This window comes from Notolabrus celidotus, chromosome 1 (genome assembly GCF_009762535.1).
Source record: "Notolabrus celidotus isolate fNotCel1 chromosome 1, fNotCel1.pri, whole genome shotgun sequence".
Classification (NCBI taxonomy): Eukaryota; Metazoa; Chordata; class Actinopteri; order Labriformes; family Labridae; genus Notolabrus; species Notolabrus celidotus.
In genome coordinates, this window is record NC_048272.1 from 16,987,849 (window position 1) to 17,004,510 (window position 16,662).

General features: G+C 38.5%; 1 protein-coding gene across 1 annotated transcript; it reads right to left on the minus strand.

Annotated features, from left to right (window-relative positions):
• Positions 1-953: 953 nt before the first annotated feature.
• Positions 954-3,785, minus strand: LOC117817198. The gene is made up of 4 exons (XM_034689743.1): positions 3,363-3,785; positions 2,976-3,131; positions 2,594-2,686; positions 954-2,317 (listed from the first exon to the last, which is right to left on the minus strand). The coding sequence occupies exons 1-4, from the start codon at positions 3,744-3,746 to the stop codon at positions 2,021-2,023; spliced, it is 930 nt and encodes a 309-aa protein (XP_034545634.1). The 5' UTR covers positions 3,747-3,785; the 3' UTR covers positions 954-2,020.
• Positions 3,786-16,662: the final 12,877 nt, after the last annotated feature.

Here is a 16,662-nt window from a genome sequence, read left to right on the forward strand (position 1 = left end):
TTCCACTGCAGACCGGCCTCAAGTTACCTTTTAATGATGTGCAGACATTCTTAGTTGTAGGTAAAAGAAAGAAGGAAAAGTAGTAACACCATATATGTGCAACTTTAGGGCTTTAAAGAGGAGGCAGAGTTCTTGTTTGACATGTATCATCACATTTAACAGGTTTTATCACCTGGCTTTGTTAAGATAGGTTGAAACCCCTAACTATGATAAATTAATTCCCAACAACATAAACAAAACAAGGGCAACCTGATCACATTAAATCAATCTGGATAAAGGAGTCTCTGCACATTTCACCTCTGCCTGTTGACACTGTGGCAAAAATGTTTGCTTCTGAAAGCATTCTAAATCAGTAAACAAACACTGTGGCAAATGCAAGAGAGTTTCTGTCTCAGATAGGTCTTGACAATTGGGATATAATGTAAGTCAGTCGCCTGAGGAGCCCTAACCACCTCAGGCCCCAACCTTCTCAGACAGAGGAAAGTGGAGCAAGATCCTGTCCTGCAATCCAGGCAACGGTACACTGATAAAAATAACTCTTAAGATTTACTTGATAAAATCCTCGTAACAATTTGCACTCAGAATGTTTGAGTAAATTTTACTGCTTTAATATCAAGTATAACTCACTTACCAGTATCAAGTAAAATATACTTACCACTCAGCATAACATTTATGAAGATATTAAGTAAGTATTACTTAATAATACCAATGTTTTAATTTGTATTTATTTATATATATATACAATAACTACATAAAAAATTTAAGTAAATTTTATAAATCTTCAGTATTTAAAGCCATGAAATTATCAGGTAGGTTTTATGTTGTTTTTTTCCATTTTGATAATTGTAATAACTAAGTTGATGAATTTATATTACCTAATTTAATTATGCAAATGTTGCAAAGTTAATTTGGATAAATAGTACCAAATAATATTAATAATCACATATCAAAAATATAATTCAATAATTTATTTTTAAACATTTGCCAGGAAACAATTCCTTAAAGGTGCCTTGGGTAAACACATTACTTTGGAACAATGGCAATGTAGAATAAGCCCTCCATTCACTTGCAAAAGGAACAGTTTAACATGACAACATTGGAATGAAATCTCAGCATCTGTAAATGCTGACAATAGGCATCGATAAAAAAACAAATGTATACCTCCACAGAGTGGTCATCTTGTTCGACTGGAAAAAATGTGCACCACTGGCAACTCAAAATGTTTTTTGATACCTTGTGCATCAAATTATCATAAGGCTTTAACCTGTCAAAAAAGTGGAAATGACCACCAACATTTTTAACACTTGCATGTAAACATTAATGTTCGATTAAACCCTAAAGAACATCGAAACAAGGAAAATACAACAAACAAATCCTCAAAACCTAGATCCATAAAAATGTTTGTTCAACATCTAAAGGTATTAACCTTTACAAGACAAAAAATATAATTTGAACTTTTTCTTTGCCTCATTAACATGAATGACAGCAGATGCCTAAATTTACAAAGAATAAAGAACATTGACATGCTAAGAAAACTCCTAACAAGTAGTTTGCTACAGAAGGTCAAATTGAACTCAATATCAACCTGCTAAAGTGCCACATGGGTGTAAGCAGAACATCATTACCGAGGCATAACACTACCACTTTTGACAAGTGGAAAATATTGTTTCTATAGACAGAGATTACAGTTACTTTCCCACATAATATTCTTATTCATTATTCCTCTGTGATTGTTTTGCATTGAAGTATTTAACACTACATTTTCAACTTTTGAAGTCAACATGTTCTGGCCACATTTTGTAACTTTAAATAACAGACTTTTAGAGAGTTAAAATGTCCTCTGCGTATCTATGTGGCTGAACAGTAAAAGATCCATTGAAAGACAACTTGCTGGGTGTGAGTCGAAGGTCCAATGGAGCCGACAGTGTCTGTGCAAGTTATTGTTCCAGTCATTTGCAAGATTAAGTGAGTTTGAGTGGGACAGCAGCAAGGACTGCGCAGTAGATCTTGCGTATAGCATTTAAGACAGCAGCTTCAACTTTAAAGCATGTACTTTTGGTGACAGTTTCATCCCGTCCAGTTCCAGGAAAAGTTTTTGAAACACCTCAAAAGTATAGCGCAGAGTAGGGGGGTAGGCGAGATTGAGGGCATAAATAAATCCCATGAGCAATGTGCAAGCCTTAGCAGTATTGCTGCATCCTGACAGTATCTCCTTTCCATCCAGAAGAATGGAAACATCTACTGGCTCCTCTCGGTCAGTACCATGGACGACAAGGACCTTGACAATGTGTTGAGCGGCATCACTGCGGCTGTCCTCCTGTATAAAATTCACAAGAAAAATGTAGACTATTCAGTTGAAAATATATTGTGGTAAAATATTACTTTGGTGAAGAAAAAGTATTGTGAAAATCATCCATTAATACAGTAGTCTAGTAAAAGTCCTAAAAGTATTTGATATTATGTTGTGCGCAGTAAAATGTAATATCAAATACTTAATTACAATGCATGATAAAACACTGCATTATTATTAAACAATAACACATTGAAATTCTAACCATGTCATCAGAAATGAATTTAAATAAACATGGTTTACCAGGCAATCTTCAAAAAGTTCCTCCTCTTTCTCACCAAGGTACATTATGAGGCCACGGATAACAGCATCACGTCTCATGTCAATGCTTTGGTTCTGTGAACAGATTTAATAGCGTCAGTTACAAATGATAAATCCTATACTATAATCTATCACATGAGAATATAAGACCATATATGTGGATAAAGCAGTGATCTGAGTTCAGAGAGCGAGCGTTATGTGTCGAAAGATGGAGCATGAAGTTACAGAATATGAGTTGTAATAGTGTAATGTATTGCGTTGTATAAGATAATGCATGATGCAGAGTGTGGGGCAGAATGTGAAAAACATGTAGATCTGTATCCCTGCTAAAGATGTGAACAGGCACCTTTTTGAACAAACACACCTGACTCAGTTTATCCAAGAATGGCCTTAGCCTCTTCCCAATGACACCTCCCTTGGCCTTCATCAGGTCTGTCAGTTTTGGTGTGTAGTGGTCAAGTTTGTGCATGAAGCTCTGCTCTAAAGAAACTGTTGTTATTCTTCGGAATTCCTCCTTGATCTGAAATGACAAAGATTCACAAGTACAACATCAGTGGCCAAACAGTGCAAATGAAGTCACGATTCATTCTAAAGGCATTTTAAAACTTGTGGACAGTAAGTGTGAAAGCATCAAGCTACCACTTTTTTAAAAGATCAACTTAAAGAAAAGCAAGTATTTGGTTTCCCGGATTAATTTGAGAGAGGAGTCTGTTTAAAGGTTGAACATTACAAAGGGATTAAATTCACCTACCTCAGCTTCGCAGAACAGAGCGGGCCATCTCTCTTTGAAGTCACCCGCCGTTGGACTTTGAACCACAACCTCATGCCTTCGGTAGGAGAAAGCTTTGGCCATTTTTTCCCGTATCACCTTAGCGTTGTTTGTCTTCTTTACCTCCTTAAGAAGCTCCTGTCTCTCCATCTCCAGACTGTCTGTACTTTCTCCACTTGGGTGCGGAGGAAGGTAGTTGACCTCTGCTCTCTTCGGTCTCTTGCAGTTTTTTGCTGGATTTTTTTCACCAGGTGATTTTCTTTTCAAAGAGTTGATATCAAGTTCAGGACAAGGTACTTCACGCCTTCTCATTTTAGAACGGTAATTGGCCATCTTGTATTTTAGACGCTGCTGCCACCCGTACATGCCTGAAAATGAGGTTCCAGGCTCTCTGAGGCATGGATGCTTTTTTTAACAGAGCTTCTACAACGGCCAATATTTGAATACCAGTGGGATAGGCAGTGTACTGGAATATTGCGTCTGCAAGCTTCTCAAGTATGTCAGAATTCATGCTTGGATTCTGAAGGAGGGAGCCATCCCTTTCATATGCCACATTTCCTGCCTGAAGGAGAATTTCAACATTAAATGAAAAGGTGGGTGTTACAAAATTAGTTGGCCAAGTTTCAGATCGCTGCTCTGGGGGGATTGGTAGAATGATGGTGTCAGATGAACTGACTGAGGAACTGTCATCCTGAAGAGAACGAGTCATAGACACTGGAGTGGAGGACGCAGTAGGCTCACTGATGGAGGTCAACGTGAGAATAACAGAAGGTTCTCTTTCAACCAGTTTGATAGTGTCTTTGTCCTTGATAAAATCTGTTGATGTTAGAGTGAAGAATTGGTTATCAAAGTCTTTGTCCATGTACATAACAGTGAAGCTTCCTTGGAGGTCAAAATGATCCTGCACTGCTGCCAAAAGTTCTTCTACAGTACAAGGAATCCCATTTGGTAGGGTAAACTTGTGAATTTTAGTCTCTTCAAAAATAACTCGTAGTTGAGCAGGGGCAGACATCCTTATAGCCTTGGGCAAGCAGAACTGCAAGAAAAACAAAGAACAAAGAAACAATTCATTAAGACAAGAGGAAACAATACTTTCTCACAAGAGACTGTGACTGTGAATACATTTCTCTCGCCAGATCAGTAAAATTTTACAATAAATATTTTTAAGAACAATTTAAATGTAGAATAAATACAAAAATAAGTCACGAGTAGATTTTACATAACAATAAGGCACAACTTGTTTTGATGTGATACTTTACCTAGTTTGACAAGCAGATGTGATGTTTCAGAGAAACCATTCTCTTGCCCTCCATCGTATAGGTAGCCAGTGGGTACTTATCTGTGAGTTGTGACTGCTCAATGACTTTAACTATGCTTGTGGTATCCAAATTGAAACATCTAGAATGCTCACAGTACCATGCATTTTGCAACTTCACTACAAAAGCTATGCTGCCAGGAACAATGATGATCTGCAGTATTTCTGCAAAGTCTGGCAACCCACCGGTAGAGCCATGTACTAACATCATTCCTATATTGTAACTGGTGCCCTGAAAATCCACCTTGTTTGTTAATTGAACAAATGTCTCTTTAGGGAATTTCTGTGAAAGAAACTCTTGTATGTTCTCATTTACAACCTCGAATGGAACTCTTGATATCTTTGACACAGAGATAGCAGGTTTTTTGACATTTGTACCATGAAGATGGTATGCGATCATGGACTGGTGTTTCTTTGCCATAGACTTCAAAATGTTACGGAAGCAGCTAGTCTGTCTCACTATCTTCTTGAAGAAGCGGTGCTTAGCTTCAAACCGCATTGTCCATAAGGACACAAGTGGGCCAAATGCTTTAATAAGCTGCGGGTAATGCTCAACAAAATGGTGTTTTGGAGTTAATTTCTCTTCAGGAAAAACACTGCAAAATCTATGTCTGTGCTCAGCAATCAAGCTATCTAGATGGCCAATGCTTTCATCTGTGTGGGTAGGTGACATAACCAATTCAACAACATCTTTCAGTGTCATCAACAACTGCCATGCCTGTTCCTCTTCCTGTATTTTGGGACCGATCATAAGTGGAAGCAGCCTTAGCAAGCACCAGTTTTCGTGTGCGTTCCCACCAATGGTTTTACGGGAGGTAAATGTTAGTGGGATACACTGGGGACAGTTTGTCCTGTCTTTCCACTTATATGGGAACTCCTTGATGATTCTATTGAGCTCAACAAAAGAAAAATATTTTTTCTTTATCAAGATATTCAAACACAGCGCCAATTCTAGAGGTACAATACCCTCAAGTAAATCATGAAGTACATCTGGTGGGTAACCTGTTGTCACATGAAAATGATTTAATCTTTGAGTGATTGCACAATGCCTTTTAACCCCACGGCTATGGGTGTTACTGGCTAGTGCTGCTTCAATGTCCAACTGGTGTTGCTGTTTTGTTCTACTAGGAAATGCTCCTGTCCTGACTTCAAGTTCCTTAAACTGGGACCGCTCTCCAACACAAAATCTACATACATATGACCCACTGAAATTTTCAACAAATCCCCCGACTGAATGAGCACCAAGATTGTCAGCAATAACAGAAAATACAGTGCCCTTTACGATTTTCCCCAAACAAGGCACAAAAAGGCCATCCTCTTCAAAGCTCTTCAAATCACTCAGTAATGGTTCTAGTATTTGAGGATACCCAAATTTCTTAACATCATCTGCCTTGCACAAAACAGCTACGTAAATTGATGATAATGTAGACCTTAATGTAGATGGAATATCAGCTAACAGCCAGTAGACTCCTGTTACCTTGTGCTTCTTGCGAGAGGTTCCTAGAGGGTTACATATTTCAAAATCATCACAGTAGAGCAGAAGTGAAAGTCTTAACTCCTCTCCAGACAAAAATGAGTTTTCTTTGAAGTGGGACCCGTCTTTGAAACTACTGTACTGGCAGGAAGAACTACAATGTGTTGTATTCTGCAGCACCTTCTCCTGAATTTCACTGTTCTTCAGAATTTGTGACAAAAGTTTCAAAATCGGTACATACTGGAATGTCCTTCCCTCTTTTGCATCAAGAATATACTCTATCGGTTCAACAACAGAGAAATACTCCTTTAAGTATCTATTTCTCTGGTACGCTGTACCAAGAGGACCTTCTTCACTTAAAGCTACACTCAGAGGATTGAATTGGCAAATGTTCTTTACCAAATCTGTGATCACCGATTTTTCAACAGTGCAGTTATGGTTTTCTAATGAGTTACAGACAATGTTTTTGATAACAGGTGCAGATGCTGAACAAGTAATAAACTGAAGCTCCTCTACAATCTCATCTATACATCTGCCTGGCACATTAAAGATGCAGTCTAGTTTAAGCAATAAAGAACCAAGGTGATCAACAATTGCTTTACCTATATCCTCACCCTCTCCGACAGCTGTTTCATCAGGAGTAAATTCACTATCATCTACCAACTGACTACTATCATCCGTTGCCTGACTTGAATATGTCTGAAATACAGCATTTTTAAAATCTTCAAGGCAGTGAGGACTGTGCTTCCTACTTTTATGTGAAGCAAAAGTTGAGTATATGTTAGTACTGTAGTCACAATCTTTGAACACACAATGAACTGTTTCGTGCTTTTTTAGATGAGCACAAAGGTGTTCAAAATATTGCCTCTCTGTATGAAAACTACACAAATTACATACAAGACATAAAAATGAACCAATTTGCCCTACCTTTTCAGTTTGATAATGATCTCTAGACAAATGTGTACGAAGTGCACCCCACCCTTTAAATGTACAAGGACAATCTGAGTACAAGCAGGGTAGTGACTGGCCCTGACCGGTGTGTAGATGTTTCAATCTATAATGTTTTAAAAGATCTATGCGTTTAAATGACCTAAAGTTGCAATTTTTGCATGACCATCTCATAACACAAAGCCTACTGTTTCTCTCTGATGACACCAGCGCTGAAACTGTCTCTGTCCTCTTCCCTAGACCTCAACTGTCCACTGTATTGGCTCCTAAGAGAAGGGTCACCCTGTAAATGAGCAGACATAATGACAGATATTAAAACAATGGTCTAAAACTTTTTTTGAGGAAAGAAAGTAACAAAACTTAAACAATGAAACCAGTGGTGATTAAAATGCACGTTAACTATAAAAAAGGAGTCATACAAATCTATGTGAATGTAAAAATGAAGGGATAAATTATAAGGTGATTTGGTAACTTTTATGTCAATTTGATAAAATGTGCTTTGAATTAAGAGATTAAGCAGTGATAACACAGGAAAATAAAGATAATGGTTAATTGCTAAGTAATCCGATAATCACTATTCATTACACCTAAAAGACACTTATTATTTAAAAACATGCAAGTATTGTGACTATGGCATTTAGAAAAAAAGAAAAAAATCAAAAAGTTGCCTGTTTTGAACAATAGGTGTCTTGGATTATTGCATGCAACAGACACTTGTGGTTCACCATGGTTGTTCAATGGTGTTTATCTCATCACTTAGCAAATAATATTTTTTGTTTTCAATTCACAGTTATCACAGCTTGATTTTTTAATTCACATGCATTTCAATTGCTTAATACTTCAATGCACATTCATTTTTATTACCTCTGGTTTTATATCCCTTTGTGTTACTTCAGTTCGCAATGCGTTTGTGTTAGAGGATACTTAGATTCATAAACATGGCTGTTTTCAGCAAATGATGTGTATTTTTACCGAATCGACCTCAAAGTAATCAAATCACGTTATAATTGATCACTTTATCTTTAAATTTGCATTTCATCACCTCCTTTTATCATTTAATGTTTGTTACTTTCACTCATAACATGAAGACAGTTTCATACATTTCACAGTGAAGAATGGGTAAAAAAATTACAAAAGTAGTTCTTATCATTCATTATATCAGTATTTCTACTTGCCTGACTTGCAGCGTCCGTCACTCCGCCTGCCCAGCTCTCCTTGCTTGGTCGGCCTTGTCCCAACTTGTCCCGTCTTGTCCCAACTTGTCACACAAGGTACAGACGCTGATAAGTTTAAGTAGAGAAATCATGCAGTCGTATTTACACAACTGAGTTCATGTGCTTAAATCTACCATTACGATGATAGAATGATGTAGTGGTGTAGTTGGTGTAGTTTAAAACTGTTAAAAATCCCGACAAAGACGCTGAGAAACATTCATAGATAGTATATTAATAGTATATTGCTTCAAGTAAATTTTAAAAACACATATGAACTGATGTGAATCCAAGACTCTTCATTAGTAAAGCTGTAACTTACCTGCGAAATCCCAGAGATGCTGTAAAGTTGTGTACCAACGGACGTCTCTGTAAGCGGCACTTAGTCTTGTCCAAAGGCGCATGCGCTCATTCAAATGCGCTCTAAAAAATTATAGTCAAATTGACTCAGTTTTTGGTGTTTTGTGCAGGGACAAAAAATCGTTTAAATGATATGAGTAAATCCGTAATAAAATGTACGCCTACCACACAATTAATTTAAATACATGAATAAAATATGTATACATATATAATTTTACTTGATTAAATATTGTTCCCACTGAAACTCAAAATTACAATGTAGAAATTAGGACAGTTCAATTAGTATATTCTACTACATGAAAAAGTTATTTTTTTCAGTGTAGCCGAGCAGGTGAATGCATATCTAAGTTGCAGATCGTTACAAAGTAATATAAACCATAAGCGGCTGTGACGACAGCATCAATGTTAAAAGTGTGACTTTTGCCTCATTTATGTTAAACTACAAAGCTCTTAGAAGAAGAAGAGTTGAATGAGTAAATAAATGAAGTCCTGTCTTCACCTCTTCGTTCACTACCTTCAGTGGAAATGCTTACTGTTCTCTTTATTTTCACCACAAGGAGGCTGATAAGAATCAGTGACCACAGAGGTCTTACTGACTGTGGGATGAGGGGCTGTGTTTTCTAGTTGTAAAAATTAATCTTATCAAAATCAATAAAAAACATCTATCCCAGCTGTCAGGCAGGGTAACTCTAACAAAGCTAACATGTAGGGACAAACAACCCTTTACACACACACACACACACACACACACACACAGACACACACACACACACACACACACACACACACACATACACACACGCACACACACACGTACAGTTTAGATGGACCAATTAACTTAACAAGCATGTTATTGGACTCTGCATGCATGGAGAGGGCAGACTCCACACAGAAAGGCCTGTCACCAGTTTGGGATTTGAACCAGGAACGTTCTTGCAGTGAGGCAACAACACCAACTCACTGCACCATTGTGTAACCCAATAGATCAGCTAATAGAAAAGTAAGAATAACAGGTTTTCAAAACCAACCTGAAGTTGGGTCCCACAGCATCTTGAAATGATTTATTATTATTATTGTTGTTGTTGTTATTATAATTATTATTATTATTATTATTGTTTTTGTTGTTTAGTTTAGTTTATTTATTATTCATCGTGTCATGCACCGAAAAGGTGCCCAGCAGCTCATATGGACTTACAAGACACTACAAAAACAGAACAAAATAGGAGCAACAATATAAGAAGAAAAAGAAAAAAGAAGAGCAGTTACAATACTGCACATGTCCAGCAATGACCTAAAGTAATTTAAAAGCACAGAGGTACACTTCAGTGACAACAACTAAATCAGACACAGAGTGTGCTCCTACGCTGCTGAACAGCATTTAACACAAACTGAGGAAACTGAAACACTTTGTGTGTAAACAGGAACTGAAGTCTGTCTTAATCAGACATGAAAAACAAATCAGGACAGTTTACTGATATTTTGTTGAAAAGGATTGTTATTATTATTATTATTATTATTATTATTATTATTATTATTAATAATAATAATAATAATAATAATAATAATAATAATAATAATAATAAAATATTGATATTCACAATGATAATAGAGACAATAATAATAATAATAATAATAATAATAATAATAATAATAATAATAATCAAATATATTTGTATTATTACTCACAGTGTGGACTGATATGGTTATTTCAGACATTAAGTTATGGAAGTGTAAATATAAGTAATGAGGTTGATTTTTAATACCTACTGAGTTCTGGTCCAGGGTATTCTGATCCAGAGACTTCACACAATCTTCCACAGCCTCAAAAAGACCAATTACAAACCAACACTTTTAATGGTGTGTGAAGTAATTGGCCTTATTTCTATCACATTTAATCACTGCCACCCAATCAGTACAAACAAACTTCTTAATAGAGCCAGTAAACAAAGACCTGAGCGGGATTTATGGGCACACTTTGGCACTGCTCTGCCTGTCAGCAGCACACTGCCAGTGGCTGAATTGATTTTACCCTCACTGATACGTTTACACACAAACAAAACCACTTTGCCTGCTGCGGGTATCCAGATATACTACCCATTTAAAGCCAAAACAATACATTCAGCTAACGTGCTTATAATTATAGGAGGCTCAGTGGGAGAAGCCGAGCTTTTAGAGAGATCCGTCCGTGATTTAGCTCTGAGGATTGCTCACGTCTCTTCAAAGGCGTCGTATGTCTAATGAGGACTCTTGCTTTGAAGTGTGTCCTCATAAAGCTTCCTGCTTTGTTTGCTTTTGTTGGGGTTTTTAGAAAAGATGAATTGCTCGGCCATTAACATCACACAGGAAGAAGTGGAAGCGTACTGCATTGTTGGTAGATTGGTTTTGATTGTGATGGTGTGGTGATGGTAATAACCCCATGAAATGATGTTATATGGAGGATGGAACCTCCTCCACGTAGCCTGCCCAACGATGAGATAAGACACCTTTAAAGAGAAAGAAAAATAAACATTGCATTATTTTTCTATCTTCAGCATTTCAGAGGAATTAGAAAACAAAGCACAATTATTTAAATTGGAGGTGAACCTAATCTGCTCATTAATTTTAACTAAATTATCCCTGAAACAGTCTCCCCTCTGTGAGCTAACACTGGAAGTGTTTTTAAACTGGGTCTTTTGTCAGAGCTGTGCCCGGCCCCTCTCATGATGTCCACTGACCCGGATCATTACCTCAGTCAGGCCCATCACAGCACTGTCGGTAAATATTACAAAGCAAACTGAAGCCAAGGGGAGGGTAAGTGTTCCTGTGACACAGAGTCATGTGAGGATGCTGCGGCTAATATTGCCCCATATGTGATGGTAGTTTTAAATCTGCAGGCCCTTGTGGGGGTGCTGGGAATTGGTGGCAGTTATTGCCTTTTGGAAATGGGCTGAGCTGATAGAATTCATCGGGGTGAGTGTAGAGAATTGAAGCAAGTGACCGGCCTATCAAATACTCCCACAGGATGTCAGGATGTTGTCTTGTCTAAATGTAAATTAAAATAGTCATAAAGTGTTTTCCCCTTCAAATCTTGGCTCCCATTTAAAGTTGATATAACGTTCTCATTTTGCTGTAGCAGCAGTTTAATTAGAAAAATAAATCCAGCACTGCAATAATGAACTGAATCCGTTCAGTATGCACGCTTTTAAACATTTCCATTCACTTTTTTTTCGCTAACTTCTGTATAGCTGACCTGTATGGATTAAATGTTTAATTACAATATGTATGCAAGTTTGCATATGTTGGAACAAGGCATTTTGTGATGAAAAAATGTGCAGTAATACAGTTTGATATTATAATTATGATTTAACATGCATTTAAAAAGGAAACTTGGTGGTGTGAGGTTTGCTATATTTACAGATCATATGTCTTTCTGCTGTTCAGCAGGCTGTACTGTACATGGTACCTGTGTTTGTAAAACTGAAGCAGAGAAGCTGGGTCTTCTTCTGAGTTTCTCAGGCAAATCTAATCTCATCTGATTGGTGAAATGTCTGCGTGCTGATTGCAAATGCATGGCTCAGTCACAATTAGTTGAGAATGATGTTGGGTTTTGATATTCCCGCCTGGGAAGAGAAAACACACCCAGAGCTTGGCTTGCACTGTGAAGTAAATTAATGATATATCTGTACAGTAAAATTCATGACCAAGGATCTCCTGCATTAAAAAATATAACTTAAATAAAAAATGTAAGTTATATTTTTTGGGGCATTTTCACCTTTTAATGGATAGGATAGCTGAAGAGAGACAGGAAATGTGGGGAGTAGAGAGTGGGGGAGGACGTGCAGTAAATGGTCTAGGCTTGAATCAAACTTGTGACCTCTGTGACAAGGACTATAGCCTCTCTATATGGGGCGCGCTTAGACCGCTAGGCCAACGGCCCCCTGAATCTGATATTTTAATGTTGTTTTGGTGTTTGACTTCCTGTCTTGTTTGATGTGTTGTGCTGTGGCATCCGGCAAAAATAGAAGTCTTGTGTGTCTGCTGCAGAGGGCTTCTGATTGACGGAGCTGCAATGGAGAAATAATACAAGGCATTGGAGCCAGTCGAAGCACACACACTGACTACAGTGTAGACAGACTGAACATGCATCTGGTGGAAGTACCTGTAAACGTTTTCCCACAGTGTCAACAGGTAGAGTTGAAATTTGCCGGACTCCTTTCTGCGCATTTATTTAATATGATGCGTGGAATCAGGTTGTCCTTATTGTGGCTTTTCTTTTTGATACTTTTTTGACCATTTGAGGTTTTGACTAATCAGAATCAAGTATTTAACACAGTTGGATGGTAAGCTCAATGAATTTTGGGTTGTATTTGATTGTTTTAGCTGTGTTCCTCACACTCACACTTTGATTGGTAAATACATAACTGGGTAACTGATCATGATTAGGACCAAAAAATAAAGAAAATGCAATTTTGTGCGGAATGAGATATATAAAATATATTTTGTTTAACAGAGCTCTAATCTGTAAACTATTCCAACATTTTCATCAGGTGTGTGTTTGGAGTAATTGGAGAAATAATGATGCTGCTGTCATTGTGCCGATGCAGACACAGTGAGGAGTAACAAGCTGCAGGATCATAATGAGAACTTACCTGCAGCTACAGTCGAGCGTTTGATTGAAGAACCTCCCAGCAGACAGTCACATCATTAACTGCGACTGTGCCGTTGTTGTTGTTTTTTTGTGTCACTCCAAACATGAAAGCGTGTGTGTGTGTGAACTCTATTAGCATTTATGCATGTAAGCATTCACATGTGCCATCTGTTTCCACTGTAAATGATGCACGCGCTGTTTAGATCTTACTCCCAAGGCGGGAAACCCGAGCCAAATAAGTAGGATATCTTCAATCCTGCTTTGCATAACTTCCTACCCATGTGCATACAAAAGCATGTTGATGTGTGTGTATGTAATGTGTGAATGTGTGAATATGTGTGTGAATATGTGTGTGAATGTGTGTGTGTGTCTGTGTGTGTCTGTGTGTGTGTGTGTGTGGGGGGGGGGGTTGGCCGCTGGGAGAGCAGTGTGTAGTGGGCAGCAGGCTGTGAAATTTAATCTGAGTGTGTTTATTCCTCACTCTGGAATACCAGGAAGGAAAATTCTCATTGCTTCATTCAGGCTCCGGGATTCTCCTTTTACTGTTGTCACCATGGTTACCAACAGCATGTCAAAGTACCATCAAAGTGATCCCGCCATCTGTCTGCTCACTGATATTAGTTTAACTTGGCCTAATAAAACAGTGTACAGCATTTTTAGATGACAGGACCTACAGGGATTCGGATCTATTGCTTCTGCTGGTATTTCCCCCTTTCTCCTCTTTATGATAATTTCTCTGACTCAAATACCTTCCTCCTTCCTCTTCCTCTTCCTCCTCCTGACTTACCCTCAATGAAGACAAGAATACAGACATGTTAAACTGGTGTTGAAAACTTCCAGAAAACTGAGGAAAATCTCTTCAAAAAGGCCTTTTAGTAGACATTCAAAAGTATTAATGCTTCACTCAAAGATTTCACAGAAATCAGCATAATGTAATGTATTAATGCAATAATTATGATGATGTATAAACAGTCAGCTTTACTATTTCTCATTGGTATATATTCCTCTAACATCAAAGGATGTAGGAGGCTTTTAGGGCGACGATGCAGACAAACAAAAACTTGGATTTGGGGCTTTTATGTGTTTCAGTTGAATCAGTCTGCACACACCAAGCGGCAACCTCCGCAAAAAGTCAAATTGCGGAAGTGCTAAAAACTGCAGTTCATCGAGGATCCGCTTGAGGCTGGCTCTGGAAGTACCGGAAACCACATACACACCCATTCAAAAAAGCCGATCTTTACAGTAGAAATAAACATGTTTACAACCTGGTACAAAGACGAGTTTAGTCTGGATAGCTCATTTCTCGATCGGCACACACTGTACATAGGTCAGATTTTTTCATAAAGCAGTAATTTCAAAGATATTGAATTTGCGAGTCTTCCAATGTGTAGCTGTTGGCTAGGAGGCTCAAAGCCCGCCTCTTTTCCTCACAATCACTCGACGGCAGCAATATGGCTCCCGCTGAAGATTGGCCTCAATACAGTGCTTCAGAAACAGATGGGTGACGTCACGGATACTACGTCCATTATTTATACAGTCTATGGCCAGTGTTGGGGGTAACGCGATTACATTAGTCTGTAACGCAGTAATGTAAACCGTTATTGTTGCTCATGTAGTAATTAAATTACCGTTACTAATCAAATAATTATCTCGTTACTTGGGTTATTTTAAGCTCTTCACCTACCTGCCTTACGAGAGGACCATAGACTGTGTAAATAAGGGGAGTACAGAACAACAAATCAAACGCCCCTTTTCATACGTGCCCCCCGCGGTGCCCTCTGACCTTATTCACATGACGTGTCTGTGATTTAGGCTCGCGGTCATGGAGGGTGAGACCGGAGACGATAGAGACGCCCAGGTAAAAGTATCTTAGCAACATGCTAATACAAAGCTGGTGACTAAAGACCCCGCGACCCAGAGTGATGCACAAGATAACAGCATGACGCCGGTTACACAGCCCAGACTTGATTTTAACACCAACAGGTGACGAAAACAGAGATAAATCGGCTTGTGGCAGCATACGTTGTGGAGGAAATGTTACCACTGTCGACAGTGGAGTCACCAACTTTTCGCAACATACTGGGCAAAATACAGGTAACCTCGACCAGTGTTATGTCAAGATGGAGACTGAGCTAAAGAAAACATTTGAGAGTTTAGAGTATGTGTCAACTACTGCTGACATTTGGACTTGCCACAATAAAAGCTTTTTAGGCATGACAGCACACTGGATTAACCCAAGCAATTTACAGTGCCAGAAAGCTGCTATTGCCTGCAGGAGAATTAAAGGACGACACACATATGATGTTGTGGCTAGTGAAATTGAACAGGTTCACTCAACGTATGGACTGTCACACAAGGTGACTGCTACTGTAACTGACAATGGGTCAAATTTTATTAAGGCTTTCAAAATGTATGAGAATGCAGCATCAGAATCAGACGAGGAGGGCGTGGACAATGAAGATGTGGAGTTCACAGATGTTGAAGAGGTGCTATCCAGCGGCACTGACCCAGAGGGACAGTTTTCTCTCCCCCCTGACTTGAGATGTGCATCGCATACACTGAACTTGATTTCAACCAATGATGTTAACAAATGGCTGACAGCAAACCCAGAGTCCAAAATAGTGTACAGAAGTGCAACTGGGAAGTGTTCTGCCGTTTGTACTAAGACCAGCCGTTCCAATGTGGCCTCTGAGCTTGTTGAAGAGATGTGTAAAAGAAAACTTGTGGTACCAACAACAACAAGATGGAACTCGTTCCATGATGCCCTGTCCCGCATCACTGACATTCCCATTTCAGAGTTAAACTCTCTCTGCATTCGTCTAGCAATTAAAGCTTTCACTGAACAGGAGTATCAGTTCCTTAAGGAATACTGCACAATCATGAAGCCAATCACTGTGGCTTTGGACATATTACAAGGTGAGGATAACTGCTACTATGGTCTCCTGCCAACACTGGAGGTTTTAAAGTCAAAGACACTGGCACTGCAAAACGGACTCTCCCGGATGACAGTGGATCTGCCTAATGCCATAGTACAGGTATGTCTGTTTCCTAATTTTGACTCTGAAAAAAAATATAATGTTTTGTTTTGGTGGATTTATTATAGTGAGTCTGAAGATATATTACAATCCCTTGTTAACTCACATGATGATTCCTGCCAAGTTAATGTAACACTATACAGTGCAAATTTCACTGTACATATCTAAACTCGTCAAATCTTCCTATGTCACCTCTGCAGGCCATCAAGACGCGATTTGGTGTTGGACAGCAAAGATGCTCTCGTTGCTGCTGTCACAATGCCCAAGTTTAAAGTGCGGTGGCTGAAAGAAGAGGAGAAAAGAGATGCCTTG